This window comes from Sinohyriopsis cumingii, chromosome 12, assembly GCF_028554795.1.
Source record: "Sinohyriopsis cumingii isolate HCF-2022 chromosome 12, ASM2855479v2, whole genome shotgun sequence".
In the NCBI taxonomy this organism is placed as follows: domain Eukaryota; kingdom Metazoa; phylum Mollusca; class Bivalvia; order Unionida; family Unionidae; genus Sinohyriopsis; species Sinohyriopsis cumingii.
In genome coordinates, this window is record NC_142972.1 from 126,226,098 (window position 1) to 126,249,299 (window position 23,202).

Genomic DNA, 23,202 nt, shown 5'->3' on the forward strand with positions numbered 1-23,202 from the left:
TAGTGAAAGAAAGAAAGAAGAAAATGAACTTTGATTATGTGTTATGAACTGTCGTTGTCATAGGTATTCAAAGAGAATATATGAAAGAAAAACGTAATTATCTCTTTATCTTGACTTTTGTTTAAACGTTTAGTATGGATAAGACAGCTACACACACTGACACACGTAAATAATTGAATCATGGGAAGGAATTTAAGTTTGAGTTAATTTCTCAATAATTGAGTATTATCTATCTTCTAAGACTGATGGGTGGTCCCGAAATGGATTACTGTCTTTTTGAATAACTGAATAAATGGTCTTGACATCATCAGCTTTAACTGCTTAAATCCCTTTCAACGGCCAAGTCCTACTCCTCCTTCTTCCAACGTTGCTTCTTTGCATTGGTAGTGGTATTAACTGAGCTGCTGTCACTCCGAGCATTGGATGTATCCGCAGCAGACCCACCCCATACTTTTTCTTTTTTCTTAATTGTTTATGTCATAGATAGGTATTGTGCTCAAACTCCTCCGCAATGGTAAATAGTCAGAACCCTCGTTCGCGTGATATATATATATATATATATATATATATATATATATATATATATATATATATATATATATATATATAAGTTCTCCTACAGTGTCATCTGTTCTCGAGACAACCTGACAAGATGTGAGTAAAACTAGAGCCATCGACCATCATTTCCACTATTCTGTTCCATCCAGACTACTTAGTCTGCATCAAGGCAGTATGGTCCACAACCAAGATTACGGAAATTGCTATCTGGAACAGATAAGTGTGTGTGGAAAGGCAAGGATGTCTGAAGAGAGCATTGGTGTATGGACCGGCAGTCTAGGTGTGGTATGTGTTAACACTCTTAGTTAGTTAACAACCCCAACGAGCTTTTTCAGGGCCACCCAGATTCTAGAATACAGAGAAATTAATCATTTGCCGAACATCTGTATTTATGTACATGTTTTATGCATGTCCATATCTTCCACACAAAAATAGTATAGCTTAACACTCCTTACCCCTTCTCTCTGATGTGCGATAGTATGTACGAGTGTTTAAGTAGAGTGCCTGAAAAACTTCCTACCCTGCTATGATAATGTTTGTGTGCATGTATGTATAGGGTGCAAATGCTTCAACTCTTTTCTTTTTGTAGTAGTGGTGTATGTTTGGAATGTAATCAGAAAGTAGGTTGCTGGATAATATATATTATGTTTTGGAATGTAGATAAGCCAATGTAACATTAATGACCATGTTCGTTCAAAACGCACGTTTGACCCTAAACAACTTTTGACGCTATAATACAATCCCCATGTTAAACCAAATAAAAAAAAATTAACGAAGGATTTCTCCTTGTCCAACAAGTGTTGCCAAATGTAACCCGATAGGTTAATGTTAATTCACGTATGACGCTATGTCGCCACGCACAACTAATGTTATGCTAATAAATAAATAAACGAAATCAAGATAACCTACAATAAAGACTATACCTTTGGGAGCTATAGCTATGTCCATCTGATGGTAAAATTCACGGGTAATCCTCGTGCTAAACACCACCCATATGTCGGAATCTCTTGACACAATTTCTTCTCTGACGTCAACGTCGCCACAAAATTTATATGACGTCAATGTTTTCAGGTGTATCCTGCCTAGGTCATTGCCAAGATGGATATAGTCGTATTCACAATCATTTGTATAACTGACTGTCTTGTTAATGTATATAGTGGCACGAAATAGGTTTCCGTCCATCGCACTTAGAATGACCGTACAAACGTTTACGCTTCCATCGTCCTCGAAAATAACGGACAAATTTCTTAATTTGGTCGCAGAAAATGGGTCCATTTTAATAGCTTTCCTCCAACAAGGATCCTCAACTCCTGACGAAAAAGTTATATATATAAATATATAATATATATATATATATATATATATATATATATATATATATATATATATATATATATATATATATATATATATATATATATATATATATATATATATTAATACAGATAATACTATCATACAGATTAGAGAATTTTTAATTCATACTCTACGGCGATTCGAACCCAGGTCCGCTAGATGTGTTAGTCGTGAGGGAATATGGGCTCGTGTGTGCAGGCAAGGTGATGGGTGCCGTTTGTCCGTAGACCTGGGTTCGAATCTCCGTAGAGTACGAACTAAAAATTCTCTAACCCGTATGATAGTATTATTTGTATTAAAATATTAATTCTGCCTACTATTATCAATATCTCTTCAATATGAATCCAGGGATAGCACTTTCCGTTCTGTCTGGTGTATGTTTATAATTCTCTATGATTAATTATATATACCTTGATTTCTTTCATAGGAATCCGGAATGACTGTGTAGATACATGAGAATTAATTACTAGGTAGTAGTGAAGTGGGTCACCCTAGCCTCAATGGGAATTAGCATTACAGAACCCCCTGGGTCACTATAGCCTCAATGGAAATTTAACATGGGGAAAAATCATGGGTCACTCTAGCCTCAAGGGGAATTTAACATGGGAAAAAAAATAAAAAAGGGGTAGGCAATTGAAAGTCTATCTCTTTTCGAGAAATGTGGGTGGCCCTGAAAAGGGCCTTTGGTTTTCTTCTTCTAATTTCTTCTATTTCTCCACCAGCTTCTTATTTTCTGTCCTATACTTTTTCTCTTCTTTTCTTTCTTTTCTTCCTTCTTTTTTTCTTCTTTCTTCTTCTCCTCCTCTTCTTTCTTCCTCTTCTCATTTTCTTCTTCGTTTTCAATTTTTTCGTTCCATGCTCTCATCCTTATCCTTTCCTCTTCATCTTCCTTCTCCTCCTTTATTTCTTTCAACAGATCGCTGATGATTTCCTTTAGTTTTCGTAAGTTGTTAATCTCCATCTTCACTCGATGGGGACTATAAGAATAGTGATCCTCGTTTAGCCTAACTAACATTTGCTCCATCATGCCCAAATTGTCCAGGACGTCTTGCAATTTTTTCATTTTATCAAGGTGGTTCGAAGCCATCTTCTTTTTTATTCTTTGCAGAATGGTGTGAATGACGAACTTTGTGGGTTCTTATAGTTAAAGTGCGGACGTGAAGGAAAACATCCCCCTAAGACACAAAATTTATGTTACCTAGATCATGACCAAACAACGCGCGGACGTGAAGGAAAACATCCCCTACTTTTCTCATCTCATGTTATTTAATATCCACATACGCGAATCAGCAATAAACAAACCCCAAATCTACTATCACACACGCAAAGCATTAAAATGAAACCCAAATCTACTATCCACACAAACCAACTTAAGCGCTTACAAAATCCAATAATCTACTATCCACACAAACGTACGTGAGCGCTTACAAACATAAACACATACACTCACACTAGGAAAAAAGAGTCAGTGTTTACATTCACACTACTCTACATACACACATTAGCAAATGGATTACTATTTCTTTTCTAAAGGCTTGGGTAGCCCTGTAAAGGGCTGTTTGTTTTTAACTCCAGGGCACCTGGTTAATGATGGCACCTTCCAGGCCTGGCACCACACACACATCTTCTACTCCAATCTCCTTTCACTCTTCTTTTGACTGGGAGCGCAGAGGGAGGATGATTGGCTTCAGCAGCCCAATCCTCTGTCTCTGGAATTTTATACAACCTCCTCTCTCCTATTTTCTTTTCCTCCTCTTCCCTCTGTCTTCTCTCCTCCTCTTCTTTCTTTATCCTTGCCTCTTCTACTATGGCCTCTGCAGCCAGCTCATTCACTATACGCCTGGCATATTCCAGGTGCATCTGGAGTTCTAGATGCTTTACAATTCTTGTATTCATTGTCTTGCTGTTAACAGGTCGACGATGGGTAGCCCAACTGACGATTAGTTTTCAATTTTTACTAAAAGCGCGGACGTGAAGGAAAACATTCCCTTAAAACAAAATTTATATTACCTAGATCATCACCAAACAACGCGCGGACCTAAAAGAAACACTCACTGACTTTTTATACTACCTATCACTATTCTAAAAAATTTCATTAAACAAATAATATACTATCCACATACGCAAAGCAGTCAGATCAAACCCCAAATCTACTCTCCACGCACGTCAAACAGCAAAAAAACATGATCATAATCTACTATTCACACAAACTTACTTGAGCGCTTACAATCACCCACACACATAAATATATACAATCACACCAGAAAAGAGTGAGTGTTTATATTCACACTACTCTACATACACACATTGGCAAATCGATTGTTATTTCTTTTCTAGAGGTATGGGTAGCCCTGAAAAGGGCTGTTTTTTTTTTTTTTTGTTTGCTATGGCAATCTTTTAGTTTCTAAGAATGCGACGTCCTCTGAGGATAGACTTTCTGACGATAGGTCTGCTTCTTCGGAAAGAGAAGAAGAACTCTTTGGTGTCGATACGACAATCGACAAAGCCTCTGTCAGGTTGCTGCTGCTGTTGTTGCTGTTGCTGCTCTCTTCGTTGTTTCTGAAGTCTGTACTTCTCTGTCCATTCTTCTTTCTCAATGTTCATTTCTTCTCTGAAGAGCTCTTCTCTCAGGTCTTCAGTGACTTTTAACATTCTCACATTCTCTATTTCTTCTGGCTTCGGTATCAGACTGTGTCTGACCCTATGCAAATTCACGTAGGCTTCGTTTAGCTTAGCTAGTTTGGAGCACATCTTCGCAGGAGGATAAGTCAACAATGGATGGTTAGACTGGAGGCTACCCCGGTATTTTTAAAGTCAAAGCGCGGACGTGAAGGAAAACATCCCTACATGGTTTTCGAGCCGGAACGTTCAATGAGTGTCATGAGAGGGATAGTAAGAAGTCAAAGAGCATGAATCAACATTCCTATAGCCAAACAAACCACAAAGGCATTTTTTTCTTCAAAACACAACATTTTTATTCCGAATCACTTAACACTAACAATAATCAAACAATATAACATTAAACATTTTTTTTCAAATCACAAACATTTTTTTCAACTAACACATTATTTTGGACAGGGTTGACAACGTTGTGAATGAAATTGTGATTTCCATTGTTGGAAGTCATTAGGCCATTGATGGACACTACGTTTCCTAGCTTGAGACAAAAGATAAGCATAATGGTCACAAAACCATTGATCTACTTTCACATCGTTTCTAGAAGAAGAACGAGGATCAAAATGAGTCACTAAATGTTCTAAGGAATAGCCCAGGCTGCGATGATGCAGAAAATACACACAATATTGTCCACACACCAAGGAATCTGTGCCTTGTAATTTCACATTATTGAATTGGTTGGTCTGAGCATTTCTTCTCATAAAGTCGATGATATCGTCTTCCAAAGGAGGCAATCCATACGAATCGAAATATTCTACACATCCTTCTTGAGGAAAGTAGACGGCTACCCAGTGGGTTCCTGGGAGATGACTGTCGTCCGTGTTGATCACATAAGCTTGATGGTCTTGAGGTTTACGATGATGGAGTTCATCTTTTGCACAGACGACAGGATTCCAAGAAGCCGTGTACGAGCTGTGGTTCAAAAGGTAATAAAGTTCCCAGGTATCCATTTATTTGTGTGGCTGTTTTCTTCACAGGTAATGATAAGTGATCAATTCGATCCTGACTTTTTGCTTGAAAATGTCTGAAAAGAAAAGGCGTTTAGCTCCGACTTCTTACTCTGGTCCAAGAGAGATTCGATGCGACGGCACTCCAGAGACGTTAATGGAGGAGAAGAATGTTTATCCAGGCCTTTATACCACTCGTTCAACACGAATTCTATCTCGATGTGATTCCAAGCTTTGTCCAGATATTCGTCCAATTTTTCTTCTTGACTCAGCATCAGACATTTGTCGTTTTGAATTTGACTGGGATGATCGTTGTGACATCCATAGCACTCTTCCTTGATCAATTCTTTCATTATATCTGCCAGGACTGTAGCAAAACAGGAGACTAAATGGGCTTCTTGTTCTGGCCATCTTGACTTCATCATGATAACTTCTTCATCTTGGGATTCTTCTTCTTCTTCCACGGTCTCCTCACATTCCATCTTCAAAGTTTCTCCACTAGGTAAAGAGGGATAACAGTCTTCCATAGCTTCTAATAATCTAGAATGACTTCTCTCAAACTGTTGATTTCTATGGTATTGTCAAATTCTGCATACAAGATGACGTTCACTGTGTTCTCTGGGGGCAGTGCACTCGCAAACTGAATTTCCACACGAATCTGGCCGGATTTTATAGGGTGGAAATGTCCCTCGTCGCTGCGTTGGTCTGAAGTGAAATCGAAAGCCCACAAATGCCATGACTGGTGTTGGTTCTTAACTGTCCGGTAGCTTCGTACAGGGACAAGTACGATCTCAAATAATTCTTCGCGGCACCAAAGTTAGGCTCAAAGGGTCGGGTACACAAGGTCTTGCCATCGCGACTGACTTCAGTCTTGGACACATTGTAATGTTGAAACTGAAAAGGATTTTCATGGTAGGCTCCGTTGAAGGCTGAATTCTTGACGATACCAAGGATTAAACGTTTGGGTGACTGTCCTTGGAACAGATGATCTTCGATCATCGATCGCTGTCCAGCAGGAATGGTGAACGTTTTCACTTCCACTCTTCGTATCGGATACTTGGCGGTCGTTCTGCTCAACGTCTGACTGACGTCGTTTCCCACTTTAGGTAACACTTCCACACGACGCACGTAGAGTCTGCCTTCTTCGATTTTGGTTTTGTAAGTGGAACCATCAGCAGCCATCAAATGGAAAGCGGCACTGCTGCGATTCAGTCTCAAGCGGATATCCAAACCGTTCAGCAAATACTTTTCTTGTGACCACATGTCTAGATGCAAGCGATCCATCAGTTCTAAACTATGACTTAGATGAATTTTCGTTCGTCGTTCTACAAATCCCGTTGTATTTTGAGCATCCCCAGCAACTGTAATGCTGTTGAACTTAGTCGCTTTGTCAGGTTTCCATACCACGCAAGCATCCAGATGAGTGTTCTTGGCTTCTTTTCCGTACGTCAAGAGATTTTCCAGGTACGTTCGGTAAGGGTAAGTATCCATGCTGCTGCTGACCAGTTTGTTATTCAAGTACAAGTCCACTTCGCTAAACAAGGAATGCATGAAATTATTGACGGGAGCCACTGCATCATCATTGTCTATGTTAGCGTTGGGTGGTTCGATCACTTTCACTTTCAAGTACAAGTAACTGCTATTCAGATCGATGTACTCTTCGGGCTGTCCTTTGATTTCAAACTCGATGGGAGCGGAATCCGTCAAAGAGGAGACGGGATGAAATTCCACCCACTGGGATTCTTGCATGGTCATCATGGTGGGGGGCATGGCAAACAGATCCAGTTCCGACTTGGAGCAGGCGCAAGACTCTCGGTGCATCATTTTTTTCTGTTTTTCAATAATCGTAAACGTCTAAGTCTCGAACGGTTCTTCTTTTCTTTGTCTTTCTAGCTTTAGACGTGTGAAGTCTGGTGAAAGGGTGTTTTCTTCGTCGTCTCTTTCTGCCTTGTCCTTGCTGAATGCCTGACGCGGTAGCGTGCAGGGCATTTATAGGTGTTTATCGTCGGCCCAAAAGGTCTTTACCCGTTTGCAGCAAGACATTTTTGCCTGCCCTCAGGAAGGTTTATTTGGGGTTTTGTTTGTCGATGATGACATTTTGGAGAAATTCTTTGCCTTGCGTCAGTGCGGCATCTTTCAAGGCGTGCAATCCGCGTGTCACCATCGGTTTCAACACCGGAGCCACCGAACGAAAACCCGATTTTAACATATCTCCTAAACCGTGTCCTCGCTGTCGAGCAACCCCTCGCTACACTGGATACATGACTTACGAGTCCTGAGAGAACCGTTTTCGAAAATGGAGTTTCACCGTGACTTTTCCTTTGGTGAATGGAATATTTTGTCCCAGATCTCCTTTTATAGCAATGTTGACCGTGTCCAAATAAGACTTACTGACAGGCAATTAGTGAGGATGTACAAATTCGCGGTGAACGTGGCAAGTGTTTCCACCTTCCTCGTCAGCGTTCGTGACAGAATCCACTTTGAAAGAAATGACACGCATTAACGGCACAGAGGTGTGTCCCACCACGTTATACTCCACCACATCGGAGTACACAAAGATCAAATTCAGTCCTTGGTTCAGTTCTACTGGGGAACGAAATAGCTTGGCAAAATAATCGTTGTCGGAAATGACTGGCAATTCGTTTTTCTTAAGAATGGCCATCCTCATGTCCATGTCTCCGCCCAACATGTCAAACAATTCAGGACAAAATAAAATGGAGATGATTTTACCCCCCTCAGGAAATTTCATCAAGAAGCGGTTACTGGACGTCAGAGGCGTGTCTCCGTCCAAAATGGGGTTGTTGTTGTTTTTGTTGGAGTGGTGACTGACACTGGCACTGGACACAAGGTTCCCGTTGTTCCCGTACAGGGACGGATTGGGAAGCAGGTAACCGATGCAACTGCTCAATAAAATGGTCCACAATTGTTTGTCTCCTTGTTGCAAACTCAAATTGGCGATGGCTGCCCCGATGACACAATACACCACGAAGATTTGGCAGAAAAAGGCGATTTGTGTTTTAGGCACACGTTCTCCACACCACACCCACAAGGGTTACTTTTGTAAATCTTGCAGAGAAGAACTGGGTGAGGGAGTGGTAGCAGTAGTAGCTGCGTCTGTGTGAAAGGGCATGATGGTCACTTCTTTTTATAGTCGATGACTTGCGAAGCGTCGATCCAAGAATCAAAACTGGGTGGATATCCTTTCCAACGTATTTTGACTTCTTTGACACGTCGTTTGCCCACTTTACGGGTTCTGCGTTCGAGAATGCTTTCGATGTCGTACACGTCGTCTTCTTTTTTGGTGACACGTTGTAACTCGGGCAAATAAAACGTTCCTTTGAGTACTTCTCCGTTCATGTCTTCCAATTTATAGACGGCAGGATGACGGCCATGCACTCGTCCAGTGACACGAAAAAATTCGGTAGTCCAGTTAGGTAAGTAACCTTTGTCAAAAGTGCGTTTGGTTTTGCCAATGCGTACCCAATCTCCTACGGCCAACACTCCACTTTTCTTGGGGGCAGCCCTCGTCGGGGACGTACCAAACAGGGGCTCAAACACCAACACTTCGTTGTCGGGAGTCACCTCTTGCGGGGCACGTCCAATGCTTCGATGGTAAGATTGGTTGTACGCTTGCACCAGGTGCGGTAAGATGTCGATGTACTTCAGAGTGTGGTGATGCGTAAAATATTTCCACATGCGTTCTTTCAAAGTGCGTTGAAAACGTTCCACGATGCTGGCTTTGGTTTCGGGATCCTCGGTGGTAAAAAGATGAATGTCACGTTTCTTTAATTCTTTTTGGAAAGCTTGGTTCAGAAATTAGGTGCCTTTGTCCGTTTGCCTGCAGGATGGGAGGGATCGTAGTAATTGCTGGCTAACACTTGTTCCATTTTTTGTTTGTTTGTTTGTTTGTTAATAAGACACCCACTCTTGGATGATGCTACTCTTTTTCTCTTGGGGTATTTTCTTGGATTGCAATGCTTTGCGTGTGCGACCGGCAATAGGTGTAGAGGAGGAGGATGTCTGAACAGGGGATATCGGTTCTTGTTTCACTTCTGTCTTCACCTTCTTTTTCTCTTCTGATGAAGAAGGAGTGGTCATCATCTCTTTAATCCATCCAATTCTGGAGGTAGGTGGTGTTGTTAACTTGAGTACTTTTTCTGGAGGAGTTTGAAACCCTTCTTCTTCTCCTTTTTCTGTCTTGGTCACTGGTGGTGGTTGTAGAGGTGATGGTGCTGGACTTTTCATCAAGGTCTTAAAATCTTTCAGAGTGGGAAGAGCTGTTTTGTCTGAGGATTTCTGGTGAAAGAGTTGCAGTCGTTGCAAGAGTTGACCGTACTTTTGCGATTTTTCTGTTTCGGACAAATCTTGGCGATCCATCAAGGACTGCAATTCGTGTTGTAACTGGGACATCTCGCTCAAATTGGGATTGGGAGGTAAATGTGGGGTGCGTTGTTCTTGCCAACGATGGTATTCCATCCATCGTTTGTAAGGCACTAAAGCTAGTTTTCGTCCTTCCATGGGGTTGTCAGGGGTCGATTCTGAGATCTTGGGACTTCAGAGGTCCCTTTTATCTTGCTCCCACCAGTCCTCCCAACATGGTTCCCAAGACTCCTTTCAGCAATGGGCCTAACAAGAGGGGTAAAATTCCTCCACGTTGGACCAACATCTTCTTCTTTTGACGAATGGGGATTTTCTTTTGAACCATTTGGCGAAGAACGTGACAATGTTTGCCTAAGCATTGTTTCTTGTGTTTGGACAAAGGGATCGTGCCTTTCAAGACGTTCAAACAACATTCGCACACGGTATCGATGACCTCTTTGGAGGCTGATTGAATGAGTTTTATTCGTAGGGGTGTAGAAGCTTTGGACAGGACAGATAACATGTCCCCATGTTTGACTAAACGGGGAGGCAGTCCTTTCCTTTTCTTTCCTTGGGTTTTAGAAGATGGATGTTTTTTGGAGGGTGACATCTTTGAGTCTTCAGCACCAAAAAACACTGATACCCCTACTTGGTCACAGGCCTTTTTTATACTGGAACGCGTCGCCACTGATTGTCTTTACGTCGTATCAACTTCAGGACAGGCATGACACGTCGTGCAGCGGTACGCAACGGACTAAACCGAGCCAGTTCTTGCTTGGATAAATCTAGTAAACTTTGTAGCATGCCCGATCTCTCTTGGACTTTGATTTTGGGAGAAGGTACTTTGTGAGCAGCGGCCACTGCCACTAAATTGGAGGGTCCTGCCACTGGGGAAGTTCTTGGGGTTATCAACGGAGAAGTTCTTGGTGTGATCAACTTCTCCAAGTACTCTTCAGTTCTTGGTGTCATCAACGGAGAAGTGAATGAACCTGAGGTTACCGGAGACGCGGTCACCGCCGTTGCATGTCGTGGTTTGCGAGTGTAAGGTTGCGTCCTGGCTGAAGTGCCTCTCTTGCGACTAGTTTTCTTCTGTTGACTTTTCTTTTTCTGGGGACTTTTTCTCTGTTTCTTTTTCTGGGGGCTTTTCTTTTTCCGGGGAGGTGTCTGGTAAGAGGAGGGTCCCGCCACTGGAGAAGTTCTTGGAGACACGGGTCTCCTTGGGGACTTGGTCTTGGCAACGTGGCTCTTTTTCTTCTTGGAGCTTCGCTTGACTTTTTTCTTGGCAAGAAGTTTGGGAACATTAGGATCCCATCTTAAGAGAGAGCAAATGATGACCCCTCCTAGAGTACCGCTCCATCCAGGTTTCAAAATGATTTGTGTTTTGGTTTGAGTGTCGATGCGAGGATCGGCCAGTTGGGTCAAAGCGACTTTGTTTCGATCAAAAAAGCGTTGGGTTTGATGAGGAATCTGAATGATCCCTTGTAGTAATTGACGTGCTGTCACCGTGAACCATCGTAAGACTTCTTTGAGACTAGCTTCTAAGACACGAGCCCGTATTTGTGGATTTTTTTTCTCGACTGATGCCATACAAGGCACGAATCAATTTGACGGGAAGATGCGACTGAAGGGACGTCATGTTCACACTGTGTGAGACAGACGAAAAGTGTCTGAGGGTTTTATAGATTGTTTTGTTGAATGAAATTAAGTCGAGGACGGAGACGTGTACAGGACAGGCCCTCCGTCTTGGCACCAGTGGTGAAACAAGTGGGTACGAAATCGCAAATCATCGGGGGTCGTAGGTTTCAAATCGACGAGTAAATAGGCGTGTGGAGTTTGAGTGGCATCGTCGTACGCCTGAGTCAGCCAAGGCTTTCCTAACTGTTTAGCTAAGACTTGCACTTGCGATTTATCTCGAGGGCTTTTAAACAAGAACACATAATGCGCATTGAGACTGATGGTGCGATGGGCTTTACTTTGTTGAAACAAATTTTGGGTGATGTAAACGACACTGGCATTACGGTGATGCCCTTTGCGCGTGAACCACAGTTTAATTTCTTCTTCGTCTTCTCCTAACATGTCGTCGAAAATGACCAAATGGGTTTGACGGGAGTCAGAGACGATGCCGTCGTCTTCTTTAGGAATGCCTTCCACAAACACGATGGAATCGCCTTGACTTTCTCGCAAGAGGCTGTACGCCGATTGCCACTCTTTGTAACACCACACGATCCGTTGAGGTGGCCGATCGATCAAATGATGTTTATGTTCGATCAAACGTTTGACGAATTCGGTTTTGCCTGAACCGCTAGGTCCAGCAATGAGCATGTTAAAAGGATGGCGAAGATACAAAGCCTCCCAACTGGCACGATCTAAGTGTTCGTCGATGACTTTGACAGTAGAGGAAGAGGGAGCAGAGACAGCAGAGGTAGCCATAGTGTCTGGAATGTCACTTGTGACACGAAAACAAACAAGACGAGAGTTTATATACTTTTTTCAGAACACGTTTATTGAATGTTTCAAACATGAACGCGAAAGACAAAAAAATACATAAAAGCCAAAGGCTTAAGTACAACGATAAAAGGCACATGATAATCATCAACGTGGAATAAAAACAAGTGTCTGTACAACATGTTTTGGGTAATGTTCTGACCAGTTCTATAGGGGGTAAGGTCACACAAGTGTCCTCCCGAAAGGGTCTTTCAGGCATGTCCAGACAGTCCTGTCCTGGGTGACGGGTTCTTCTTCTGGCACCGTCACTAACACAGGTTGAAAAGTATCTTTTTTCCTTGAACAACTCTCGTGCATACTAGGCCAAATCTTGGGTCCAAACCTCAAAACCCCCATTTTTCCAGTCACGGACATCTGTCCAATGGGGGAGTAAGTCACAAGCTACACACACATCGTCATACACGTCTTCGGTAGCTAAAAGTTGACGAATCTTTTTTTCCCGTAGAGGTCGAGAAGTATCCAGATGAAAACGCAAGGCTTTGAGCAAAAGGAGTCTTTCGTGGTCATTTAAGGCCATTTGGGTGGTAAGTACTGTTCGTAAAGAGTCCACAAGGAATCGGCTGGCAAACGAAATCCATGAAAACAAGTCACTAAGACACACACCACTTGTCGACCCAAATTGATTGGATACAGTTCTTGTAATAATTGATGGTAATGATCCACGGTTTGAATATGGTCACTGAGTTCCTTCCACGGAATCTGTTCAATTACATGTGATAAAAGTCGTGGCATGGCAGCCTGTTTTTATACTCTCTTTGTTTCGGAAACAATACACGTACTTTCTACTCAGAGATCTTCGTTCTCCAGTGGGGAATCTAAATGCTCCAAACTGTAACCTAAACTTCAAACTTCGATTAGAAGTTTCCTCTTCCACTAAGTAGATTCCACGTAAAATATGTTGGTAATCCTTTAACTTGTCTTCCTCAATGCGTTGCACTAGGTGAATCTCGAAGTAACCAAAATTATCAACACGTGGATCATCGGTGGCTTGGAAGTATTGAACAAGATCTGACCATTGAAACAATTTCTGACGAATCAGTTCTCTTATACCATTCAGGTACCAGTGGTTAAACATCTGGTGACGTAACGGATGGAACTGTTCTTTACGTTTGACTTGTATTTTGACCAGCTCTCGGTAAATGCGTTCTCTCAACAGGCAAGGCACGAATGTTCTCTTGTAAAGTATCCATGAATAGGTCAGTCCGTACAATTCACAATCTTCTCCTAGAGCAAAAGTAATCCACATAGTGAGTAATTTCTGACCACTGCCATTCAGGGTAACGTTCAAGAATCTCATTGAACTCTTTTGATGTAAACGGTTTAGAGTAATATAATAGGATGAATGCACCCTTGACCCAGAGAAATCTAACACATTGATTGACTTTTTTCACTTTCCTCTTGTGAATTTCTCGGCACAAAAGTTCTACAGTCACCCATTGAGATTTCACTCTGGCAAGCCCCTGCCAAACTTCCTTGTAAATCTTCTCTTGCAGTTCTATAAGTAATGATTCAATATCGTTTTTGAAATGGAGTTTAAATACTGGTCTCGGTGATGTCCAACATTTGACTCCTAGCCAAACTGGTTTCTTCTTCGTAAACGACATGGTAAGTTACTTCAATGTCTCGGTCCCACTAAGGGTAAGTAATGACAATTTGGTGACCATCGAGCATGTTCTAGGTAGGCCAAATCATGTGGTTCCCAGTGGTGAAGTGACACACCCCAACTGAAGCACTTGACTTTATCCCCTTCGCCCAAGTAGAAAAATCCGGCTCTGGCTAATTCTTCGGGGGTCGGTCCTCCCAGATACTTAGGCCATTTTCCTTTGAACGATTGAAGACGATTTTCAAAGTCGCAGTATTCCGACAAACGCACAGGGAACGAATATTCGTCTTTCACAGGTTCGTTTCGATGAGGGTTGGGTGACATGGACAGGAGTTTGCTCAGGGCTGGATGACATCCGTAGGGGGGTAGACGTGAAGGTGGAGGTTTACCTTTAAAACGAAACCCAGTAAAGTGTCCAAGAGGACGAGCGGCATCGCTTTCGCATCCCGCAGGTTTGACACGCACAGCATCATTTTCCATGATAGGGGTAGTGAGAACAAAGTTCCCATGATGCTTTACGGCATCGCTAAGGTCACAACGCACAGCATCGTTCCCATCGCAAGGCTCACAATCGCATTCCACTTCAGAAGCCCCAAACTTGAATTGTGTCTGTCTCAACTTGTTTTGTGTTTCTCTGAAGGTATTCATCGTGTTCGCTTGGTCTTAGTAGTCACAATGAAATATCGATCTTGATCATAGCCCCTTTTTATGCTAGTCGCAATGCAGTCTCAAGCTTGTACATCGTTCCATTTTTATGTTTAGTTTTGGAAGGTACCGTCTCTAAGGTGCCGTCATAATTGTACCGTAATGTAATGGGTGGAAACGCCATAGAAAGGTAAGGGCAGTGCGGAGACCATCGAGTATGTTCCAGAATAGCTGAATCTTTATAGATACATAGATCCATTCGTAACTTCATTCCACAAGCGAAACACTGTACTTCGTATCCCAATCCTGACTCAGGTCCCAAGTAGACAAATCCTGTTCTAGCTAAAACATGCGAAGTAGGTAATCCTTTCCTATCCGTAGGCCATTTTTGAAACGTGTCCAATCGACGGGCACAATCACAATAGTCAGGCAAGAAAACCGGAAAATGGTAGGGTTTGAACTTGGAGTTCTCATCGGGTTTCTCAGTCGATTCTTGCTGTGGCGAAGTCATCCTTCTGGTGGGTGGCTATCCTCTTACAACCAATGTTTTATACCGACATGTCCATACGGCAAAGTAAAGTGGTTGGGAAGTCGCACTCGCTCCTGGTACACGATTTGATAGACTTTTTCCAAACGTCGACTGACGATGTGGTGAGTGGGTAAACGTACAATCTTGTTGGGTTGGTGAGTGGTCACTTTAAAGTTTCCATCCTCTCCCGATTGCAAGGCTTCTTTCAATACCCCAAAGTTGACCACACGACTGGTACGATAATTCAGAGTCAATCCTTTCACTTTACACTTCGTGTGCACTTCTCCTTGTTTGTCCCGGTATTCGTAGCCGTAATTTTTGGGACCGCCACTGACGAAACTTAGAATCTTGTCGTCGGGATGCTCGTCTGTCCAGGCTCCTAAACGGTCTCCTTCGATGTTAGGGTGATGTTGACACGGGTGATGGATGTAAATGCAACTGTTCGTGTCAAAGTACAGGACACGTTCTCCTAACAGTTCTAAAGCTTCGTACAATTTTAAGCGAGCATGAGCTGTCACGTAAGCCGCAATGATGACATTTCCAAAGGGGTCGTCTTGTACAAAGTCCAGATCTTCTTCGTAATTGACCAAGATCAAATTCTCGCGAACGACGTCCACGTGTTTCATGAATTTGGTTTTGTCGTGAATCATCTGAAAGTAGCGGGAAGGTTCGATCAAATATTCCGTCTTGGGTAAACACGGTCGTTGTGCCATTTTGCTCCACAAGCAATTTAACATCACTTTGGCAAACGATCGCCTACCTTCGTTTTTCTCGATGTGATCTAAAGTAATGCCTTCTTGTGCCCAGTATTTCTCTTTGAATGTCTTTTGGTCTTCGGGAGTGTGACACCAGGACGGATAGCCACTGGATTCTTGCTTCAGTTTTAAAATGGCATCCACGTAGTCAGCGAAAATGCCTTTCTGAGTGGGGTCACCCTTGTGATATTGTTCTGTCTTGGGAAAGTGGCAAATTTCGTACACTTCTAACAGTTGGTATCCCATGTCCAGAGCTTTGAACAATTCCACCCTGACCCACGTCCCCGTCAAGGCCCGTTCTTCCTGGGTGTGATGACAAGGTTGATCTTGGTTGCACGTTTCGGCCCAAGTACGGCACAAAGGAAACATCAGTTTGCCTTGGCAATGGTGAGGTAAGACGGGATGGTATAGGTTCGTGGGAGGCAAAACTTTGCACTTGATCAAGCCTTCGTATTGTCGAATGTTTTTCAGGTCGATGTGTTCCGTCAGCAATTGTGGGTGCCCTACAGGAAAGTGACAATATTTGCACACGTAGGGATACAGCGAACACATGTCCAAGTATTTGATTTCTTTTCCTTTCTCTTCGTCGGCTTGGTACAGCAAACAGGTGGCATTGGTCCTTCCTCCGTACAAACTATCCCTCGGGTTCAGGGGGTCCTTGAACTGGTAACTTTCCACGACACGTTTAAACTCGGGATCGGTTTTCAAACGGTGATCGTATTCGTGTTCCCACATTTCCACCACTTGGTATCCTTCCTGTTCTAACTTTAGGCGTCGCTGACAAGTGGCCTGGTACAAGTCTTCCATGGTTCGTTGTAAAAATAAGCAACCGTTAAACTCGTACACGATCTTGGGGTTTTCTAAGTCCCAGCCATCGACCGAATGCGTTCCGATGGTCTTTTCGCCTCCTCCGTTGCGGGCATGCTGAATCCACTTGTCTTCCTTGTCGCACAAGTAGCCAGCGTAGGGCTTTGACCGAGTATTCACGTTTGACATAGTTGGTCGTTTGAGGACTGATGACAGCCAGAGTGTTTTCAGGCATGAATCGTTGTCTATACACTAAGGAACACGCTTTGGCAATGGTGCAAGCTTCTTTTAAAGGATCGACCCCTCCGTGTTCCATGAACAATTCTCGAAATTTACCACAGCAACGCCGTAAAATGTTCACGTCGGAACGACAATACTTTAATATTTCTTCCTGAAAGTCGAAAGGGTCGGAGGCGTGAGCCTGGAACCAAGCGTAGAAAGCTTCTCGTTGTTCGGTACGCATGTTGTCGGGGTCGTAATAGTGAACCTCAGGTAAATGGGGTAGAACGGCATGTTGATTGGCTTCCGTGTTGAAAAAGTGTGGAAAGTACCCTTTAGCCATTTCTGTCATTCCAAACGTTTTAGGCATTCGGCTCAAAGGCGTAACGTTCGATGTCCTCTTGGCTCCACGTCTTGTCGATGGGGTCTAAGACCCATCGGGCGAAATCGGCTAGCGTGTTCGGTCCCCGAAAGATTTTTTCACGCACTCCGGGAATCTTACTGCAGTGAGGGCAATGACTGAAGATAGGTTTTTGAATGCACTTCTTGCACGCTCGATGAGCCACGCAGAAATTAGGAATGTGAATACCGGTCTCTTGCATGCATTCGAAATCGAAAAAGATGAAATTGCCTTTCTTCTTGTGTCCATCCTCTTTCTCTGGTTGGGATTGGTAGTTTCGCACGTAGCATTGATGTTCCAAGTCCACGATGTGGTGACAAATACGACATTTTTTCTTTCCTGACCATACGTGTGCCTTGGCACTATTGGTACGTATGCCTTGGCCACACGCGGGGCACAATCTCAGCAGCTGACAAGCACATTTCTTCTGTGAACCTTGCGTCTTCAAATGTTGTTGGTAACAGGCAGGGCTGACAAACGTGCGCTGACAAGTTGAACAATGCACTGGTTCTTGTCCTTCGTTCAGACAGGGTAGAGAGGCCAAACATCCTGAGCATTTCAATCCACAACGCTTGTGTTGCTCTCGATTGTTATAGCCATAGTCACATTTCTCACAATAATAAACATATCCCAGGAATCCAGTGATACTGGTAATGGTATCGAAATGTTCATCGTGATGATAAAGGTGAAAGTATTTTCCATCCTTAAAGTCTTTCCCTCGAAACAACAGAGGTCCGCGCACTTCTTGAGGGTGCACTTTCAAGGTGTAGCGTGGAGCTAGGACATCTTGCAATTTTTGCATCTCAGGAATGCCACAGGGTTTGTCTTTGGGCAAGCCGGCTTGTTGTTACAGGAGTTCTGCTTCGTTTCATTGTTTGGCTCGGTCCGATTGTCGAATGGTTTTCCAGGTTCTTTTCCATTCTGCCGTGTCGTTCTTGTTGACATAGGTTCGTCCCACCACGATAGCCCTGGCTAAACACATCTGGTCTTGAGGGTTGTTAATTCGGACGAGACTTGTTTTGGTGCTGCGAAGCTCGTCCACCAATAACATCTTTTTGCGTCCAGTCCCTTGAGAAGGAGAGACGTGGGTCATGTCCAGTGTGACTTTTCCATCGGTGATGTCAAACTGGTCATTGGATTGTTGTACGTGTTGAATCTTGTCCATGACTTTGGAAGCGGTCAATTCTGCAGGGCTGCTAAACTCGATCCAAACAGGGGATTTCAAACCGTCGTGTTGTATGGAAAGTCTCAAGTGATAGTCTTCTTTGGGTTGACATTGTCGCTTGAGTGTGGTAAGTAAAGAATCCCACACCCCGATGATGAACCCTTCTGCTTTCTCTAACGGTACTTCGGACTTGAAATCTTTAAACTTCACCGTGTATTTGTAAGCCGTGGTTCTAAATTTTCTAGAGGAGCGCTTTTCTGTCTCTCGAATGGAATAGTATTTTTCAGGGTTAACTAAGGGTGGTGAACTTTGTTAGAGGGTTTGGATTCTGGTTCACTCATGTCCTCTTCAAAATCACTGGCATGAATTTGTGCCAAGACTTCAGCTCTGGTACGAGGCGATAGATCACGTTTCTGCCTCTTACTTTCTTCTTCTTTCTTCTTGAATGAATTGGATCGTTTCATCGTGATAGCAAAACGTCAAATGACTACAGTTTAAACACCATTGACTAATTTATAGTCATGGCAGACCAGCGTATATAGAGGGTATGTGTCTTGTCCTTTCACTATTCATTTCACTCTCAAACCGAGCACAACGATGGAAGAGACTACCCAGATGGAACGTTTCATCAGAGCGTTGCGAGGGGTCATTAGAAAATTTTCTTCAGACCAGCCATCGGACTACTCTCCTTCCTTTCGAGATAAAAGTCAAGATACTTGCTATATCTGTCAGAAGAAAGGGCATTCGTCTTCAGAGTGTCCAGACCGTCAAAAAAAGAAAACAGGTGCTAAAAGAGACAAAAGTCAAGATACCTGTTATCATTGTCAAGAAAAAGGACATTGGTCTCCAGATTGCCCTAAGAAACAAGAGGAGACAGAAGAAACGGATTATGGAGAGGAAGAAGAAGAGAAAGAAAGTATACAGGTGAAGTAAAAGAAACAGGAGAAGAAAAGAAGAAGGGAAGAAAGTGAGGAGGAAGATGAGGAAAAGACTGTGACTGTGAAGAAATTTAAAAAAAAAAACAGAGTGAACAATGAGACAGAAGAAGTCTATGAACTTTTTAAAGTGTTTTGTTGTGAATTGTGAATTGGATTGTAAATATTTATAAACTAATAAATTAGATATAAAGGTAAGTGTCTTTGGGTTTTGATTTTAAAAGAAGAACGTACACTCACACACTCATACACAGACACGTACTATAGGGGTAAAATGGTTTTTTTTCTGAGTTAATGGCAATTGAAAGTCTATCTCTTCTCGAGAAATGTGGGTGGCCCTGAAAAGGGCCTTTTTTTGGTGTAGGGGTGAGTTTAAGCAATCAACTTTAACTGCCTTAAGCCTTTGCCACGGCCAAGGCCTACTTCTGGACTTCGTACTGTTGATGATGATTTGGTTGAAATCACTAAGGGTGGCACGGTAGGCTTAGTCACAGGGTTGGAGTGTTTAGCTCGGGAAGATCGTATTCTCTTCGCTCGTAATAAAGAAGTCTGATACATTTGTTTCAGACTTCTTAACTCCGCTAAAATGTTTAACAGTACCGTGACCGTTTGATTTTCACACCCTTGTTTCTTTGCTGCTACTTCTTCTTGTTGTTGTTTTTTTTTCTTACCTCTTCTTCTTGCTGTAGGAGAAAAGCTTGTTCCGCTTCCTTTTGCTGTTGTATAAATTTCTCCAATTCTTCTTTCTGTCTCTGTCTAAAATTCTCCACGTGCGGTAATGAAGAAGGTGACGAAGGTTCCGGAACAAATTCTTGCGAGGTAAGAAAATCCACAAAATCCCCATTCACCTCTTCTGAAAGTAAGTCAGGGTTCCCTTGGGTAGTCTCCACCGTTGGTGCACCCCAATTTATCGTTTTCTGAGTTTACGTCATGTTGAAAAAAACTGTCGCATAGATTGACTGCACACAGGCGCTAGCGAATCTATATAGACTACGTGACGTCACAGACTGCTCTCTTCGGATTGGACGTGGGCTGACTGAATTTTGTAACGCGTGTTTGGATTGGTCAACGAACTCAATCCGTTTCAATCCTTCCTCTTCCTATAAATAAGTGCAGTTCACTGCATTGATTCACCTGTTCTCGGCGCCTCAACATGTGGACCGATGTGCACTCTTCAACGCTTGTGTCAACGATGATGTTCAGGATGGACATACCGATGTATGTCCGATCCGAGTGGACAGTTGTCCATAGGACCGACACGAGCCTATGGATGCGTAGGATTTACGTGGAGAGGCAAGGATGCCTGAAAAGAGTTTTAGTTTATGGACCTAGCATTAGACGAAGCCTAAGAAGAAGAAGATGTTGCAGATGCCCTTTATGTTAAGGGCATATTAACATAAAACCAAAGGCCTTTTTCAGGGCCACCCACATTTCTCGAAAAGAGATAGACTTTCAATTGCCTACCCCTTTTTTATTTTATTTTTTTGTTTAAAAAAAATAGAGACCCTTCCCTGTTTCAATTTTCGTATGTTCCATTTCCATAGACCCATCAGGTCGGGACCTTATTAAAATAGGGTCCCGACCCTGTTCCATTTTCCCTTGTCGCTCAACAGACCCACAATCTATTCCCATGTTAAATTCCCCTTGAGGCTAGAGTGGCCCAAGACTTTTTCCCATGTTAAATTCCCCTTGAGGCTAGAGTGACCCAAGACTTTTCCCCATGTTAAATTTCCCTTGAGGCTAGAGTGACCCAAGACTTTCCCATGTTAAATTCCCCTTGAGGCTAGAGTGACCCATGATTTTTCCCCATGTTAAATTTCCATTGAGGCTATAGTGACCCAGGGGGTTCTGTAATGCTAATTCCCATTGAGGCTAGGGTGACCCATTTCACTACTCTAGGTCGTCATGCGAGTGTCTGCTACACACGAGTGCATATAACACCGACTGAGTCCCATCATTAGTCCCATCATTTATTGGTGATGTGTGCTTAGTCGTGAGGGAATATGGGCTCGTGTGTGCAGGCAAGGCGATAAGTATCGTTTACCCGCAGACCAGGGTTCGAATCTCCGTAGAGTACGAAGTACAAATTCTCTAACCTCTATGATAGTATTATTTGTATTAAAATATTAATTCTGCCTACTATTATCAAGCATTCTTTATACCAATAACAGGGATAGCACTCTCCGTTCTGTCTGGTGTATATTTATTATTCTCTCTCTCTCTCTCTCTCTCTCTCTCTATATATATATATATATATATATATATATATATATATATATATATATATATATATATATATATATATATATATATATTGAGCATGCATTTCATCGGAGCTACTTCTCAAGTACTTAATTTATATTAAAAGAACGTACTTATTTCCTAGCTTAAAAGGGAAAATATTAGTAGTAAATATCGCACTTATATATTAGAGATTTGGAAACCAGAAGACAACCTGGATGAATGTGTTATATTACCCATCTTGCTTTACTTAAGAATACACACAAGTTAATAAAGAGTGGGTGTATTTCGACTCGACCAATTATCTAAGAGAGAGAGAGAGAGAGAGAGAGAGAGAGAGAGATTGCAGTTGGTCGCATGGATACCACCAGAGGATATCTCAGTGCATGAAAGTCAATTATAGACATATCGGATAACAAGAAATATTCCAGTAAACGACCAGCACTCCAGAAGATAAATGTTCATGATTTCCATATATGCTCTTTCTGATTTTGTTTGTTCGCGAGTGATTCTTTTCAACAATATTGAAAATAACTCCTAATTAATTCAAGATAATTATATTTCATTTACACTGAAAATTACATAGCTGTGATAGTAACTGAAGTCGCGCAACGCAGTACTGTAGTGATCTTACGGGATTACTCTTCATATCACTGTGAGTTATGTGTGATATTTGAAAAGTTCTGAATATTTTGTTATAAACTTTTTTTTTTAACCTGTCAGTAAATTTAATAAAGATAGACAGACATGATAACTTTGCTTAATTATCGGCATCCGCACGTGTAGAACGCTAGACACCTGCAACCTGCAGATATGTGCTAGTGACGTAATACAGGTAAATGATAGTGACGTAAAAAATGTAGGAGAAGGAAACGAATTATGCTACTGTGAAATGATCATCAGGCAAAATCTAGCTGCTCTTATGGGATGACTGATGTCAAGGTCGGCTTGGATGAAGTTTACTGATGTAATTCTGTTTTATCATACCATTTTGAGGTAGTTTCGTTATTTTAAATAATCCAAGGCAGATAACCCTAGCTCTGGAAGACCGTTGTCTGCGACTGGTGAGCTGCAATTGGCTGATGTGAAGGGTACATTTGATGAAGATGCTCGATACACAGTGGAATATATTTCAATTATCACTCGCATTGTTTCGTCGGCTGTTTGTAATATATTAAAGAATCATTTGAAGCTCAAAATGATTTCCCAAAGATGGGTCCCACTTTGATGCGTGCGGAAAAAACTTGGGTTAAAGTTGTGAAATATTTTACTCAGCAAAGATGAAGTGAGTGACCAGAGACATTTGAATGAGATTACAACTGGTGAGCAAATATGGATTTGCTCTTTACAACCCGACTCAAGAGAAAATAATAATGTTTGGGAATGAAGAGAACCAGCAGAGACCACAAATCGCTCGAGGTTAGACGGACTGTCAAGAAAGTTTTACACGCATTATTTTTAAATGCAACAGACCCGTTATCTGTGGATGATTCTACTAGTGT

At 42.3% G+C, this 23,202-nt stretch overlaps 1 protein-coding gene across 2 annotated transcripts in view; it reads right to left on the bottom strand.

Annotated features, from left to right (window-relative positions):
• Positions 1-23,202, bottom strand: part of LOC149787414 (SCO-spondin-like) — a 75,895-nt gene that overhangs the window by 50,168 nt on the left and 2,525 nt on the right. The window contains exon 3 of one of the 2 annotated variants that reach the window (XM_089978025.1): positions 1,482-1,868. The exons of the other annotated variant lie outside the window; for it this stretch is intronic. Within the exon in view, the coding sequence (XP_089834151.1) occupies positions 1,482-1,868 (387 nt within the window). The remainder of the gene's footprint in view (positions 1-1,481; positions 1,869-23,202) is intronic. 2 annotated transcript variants of the gene reach the window in all.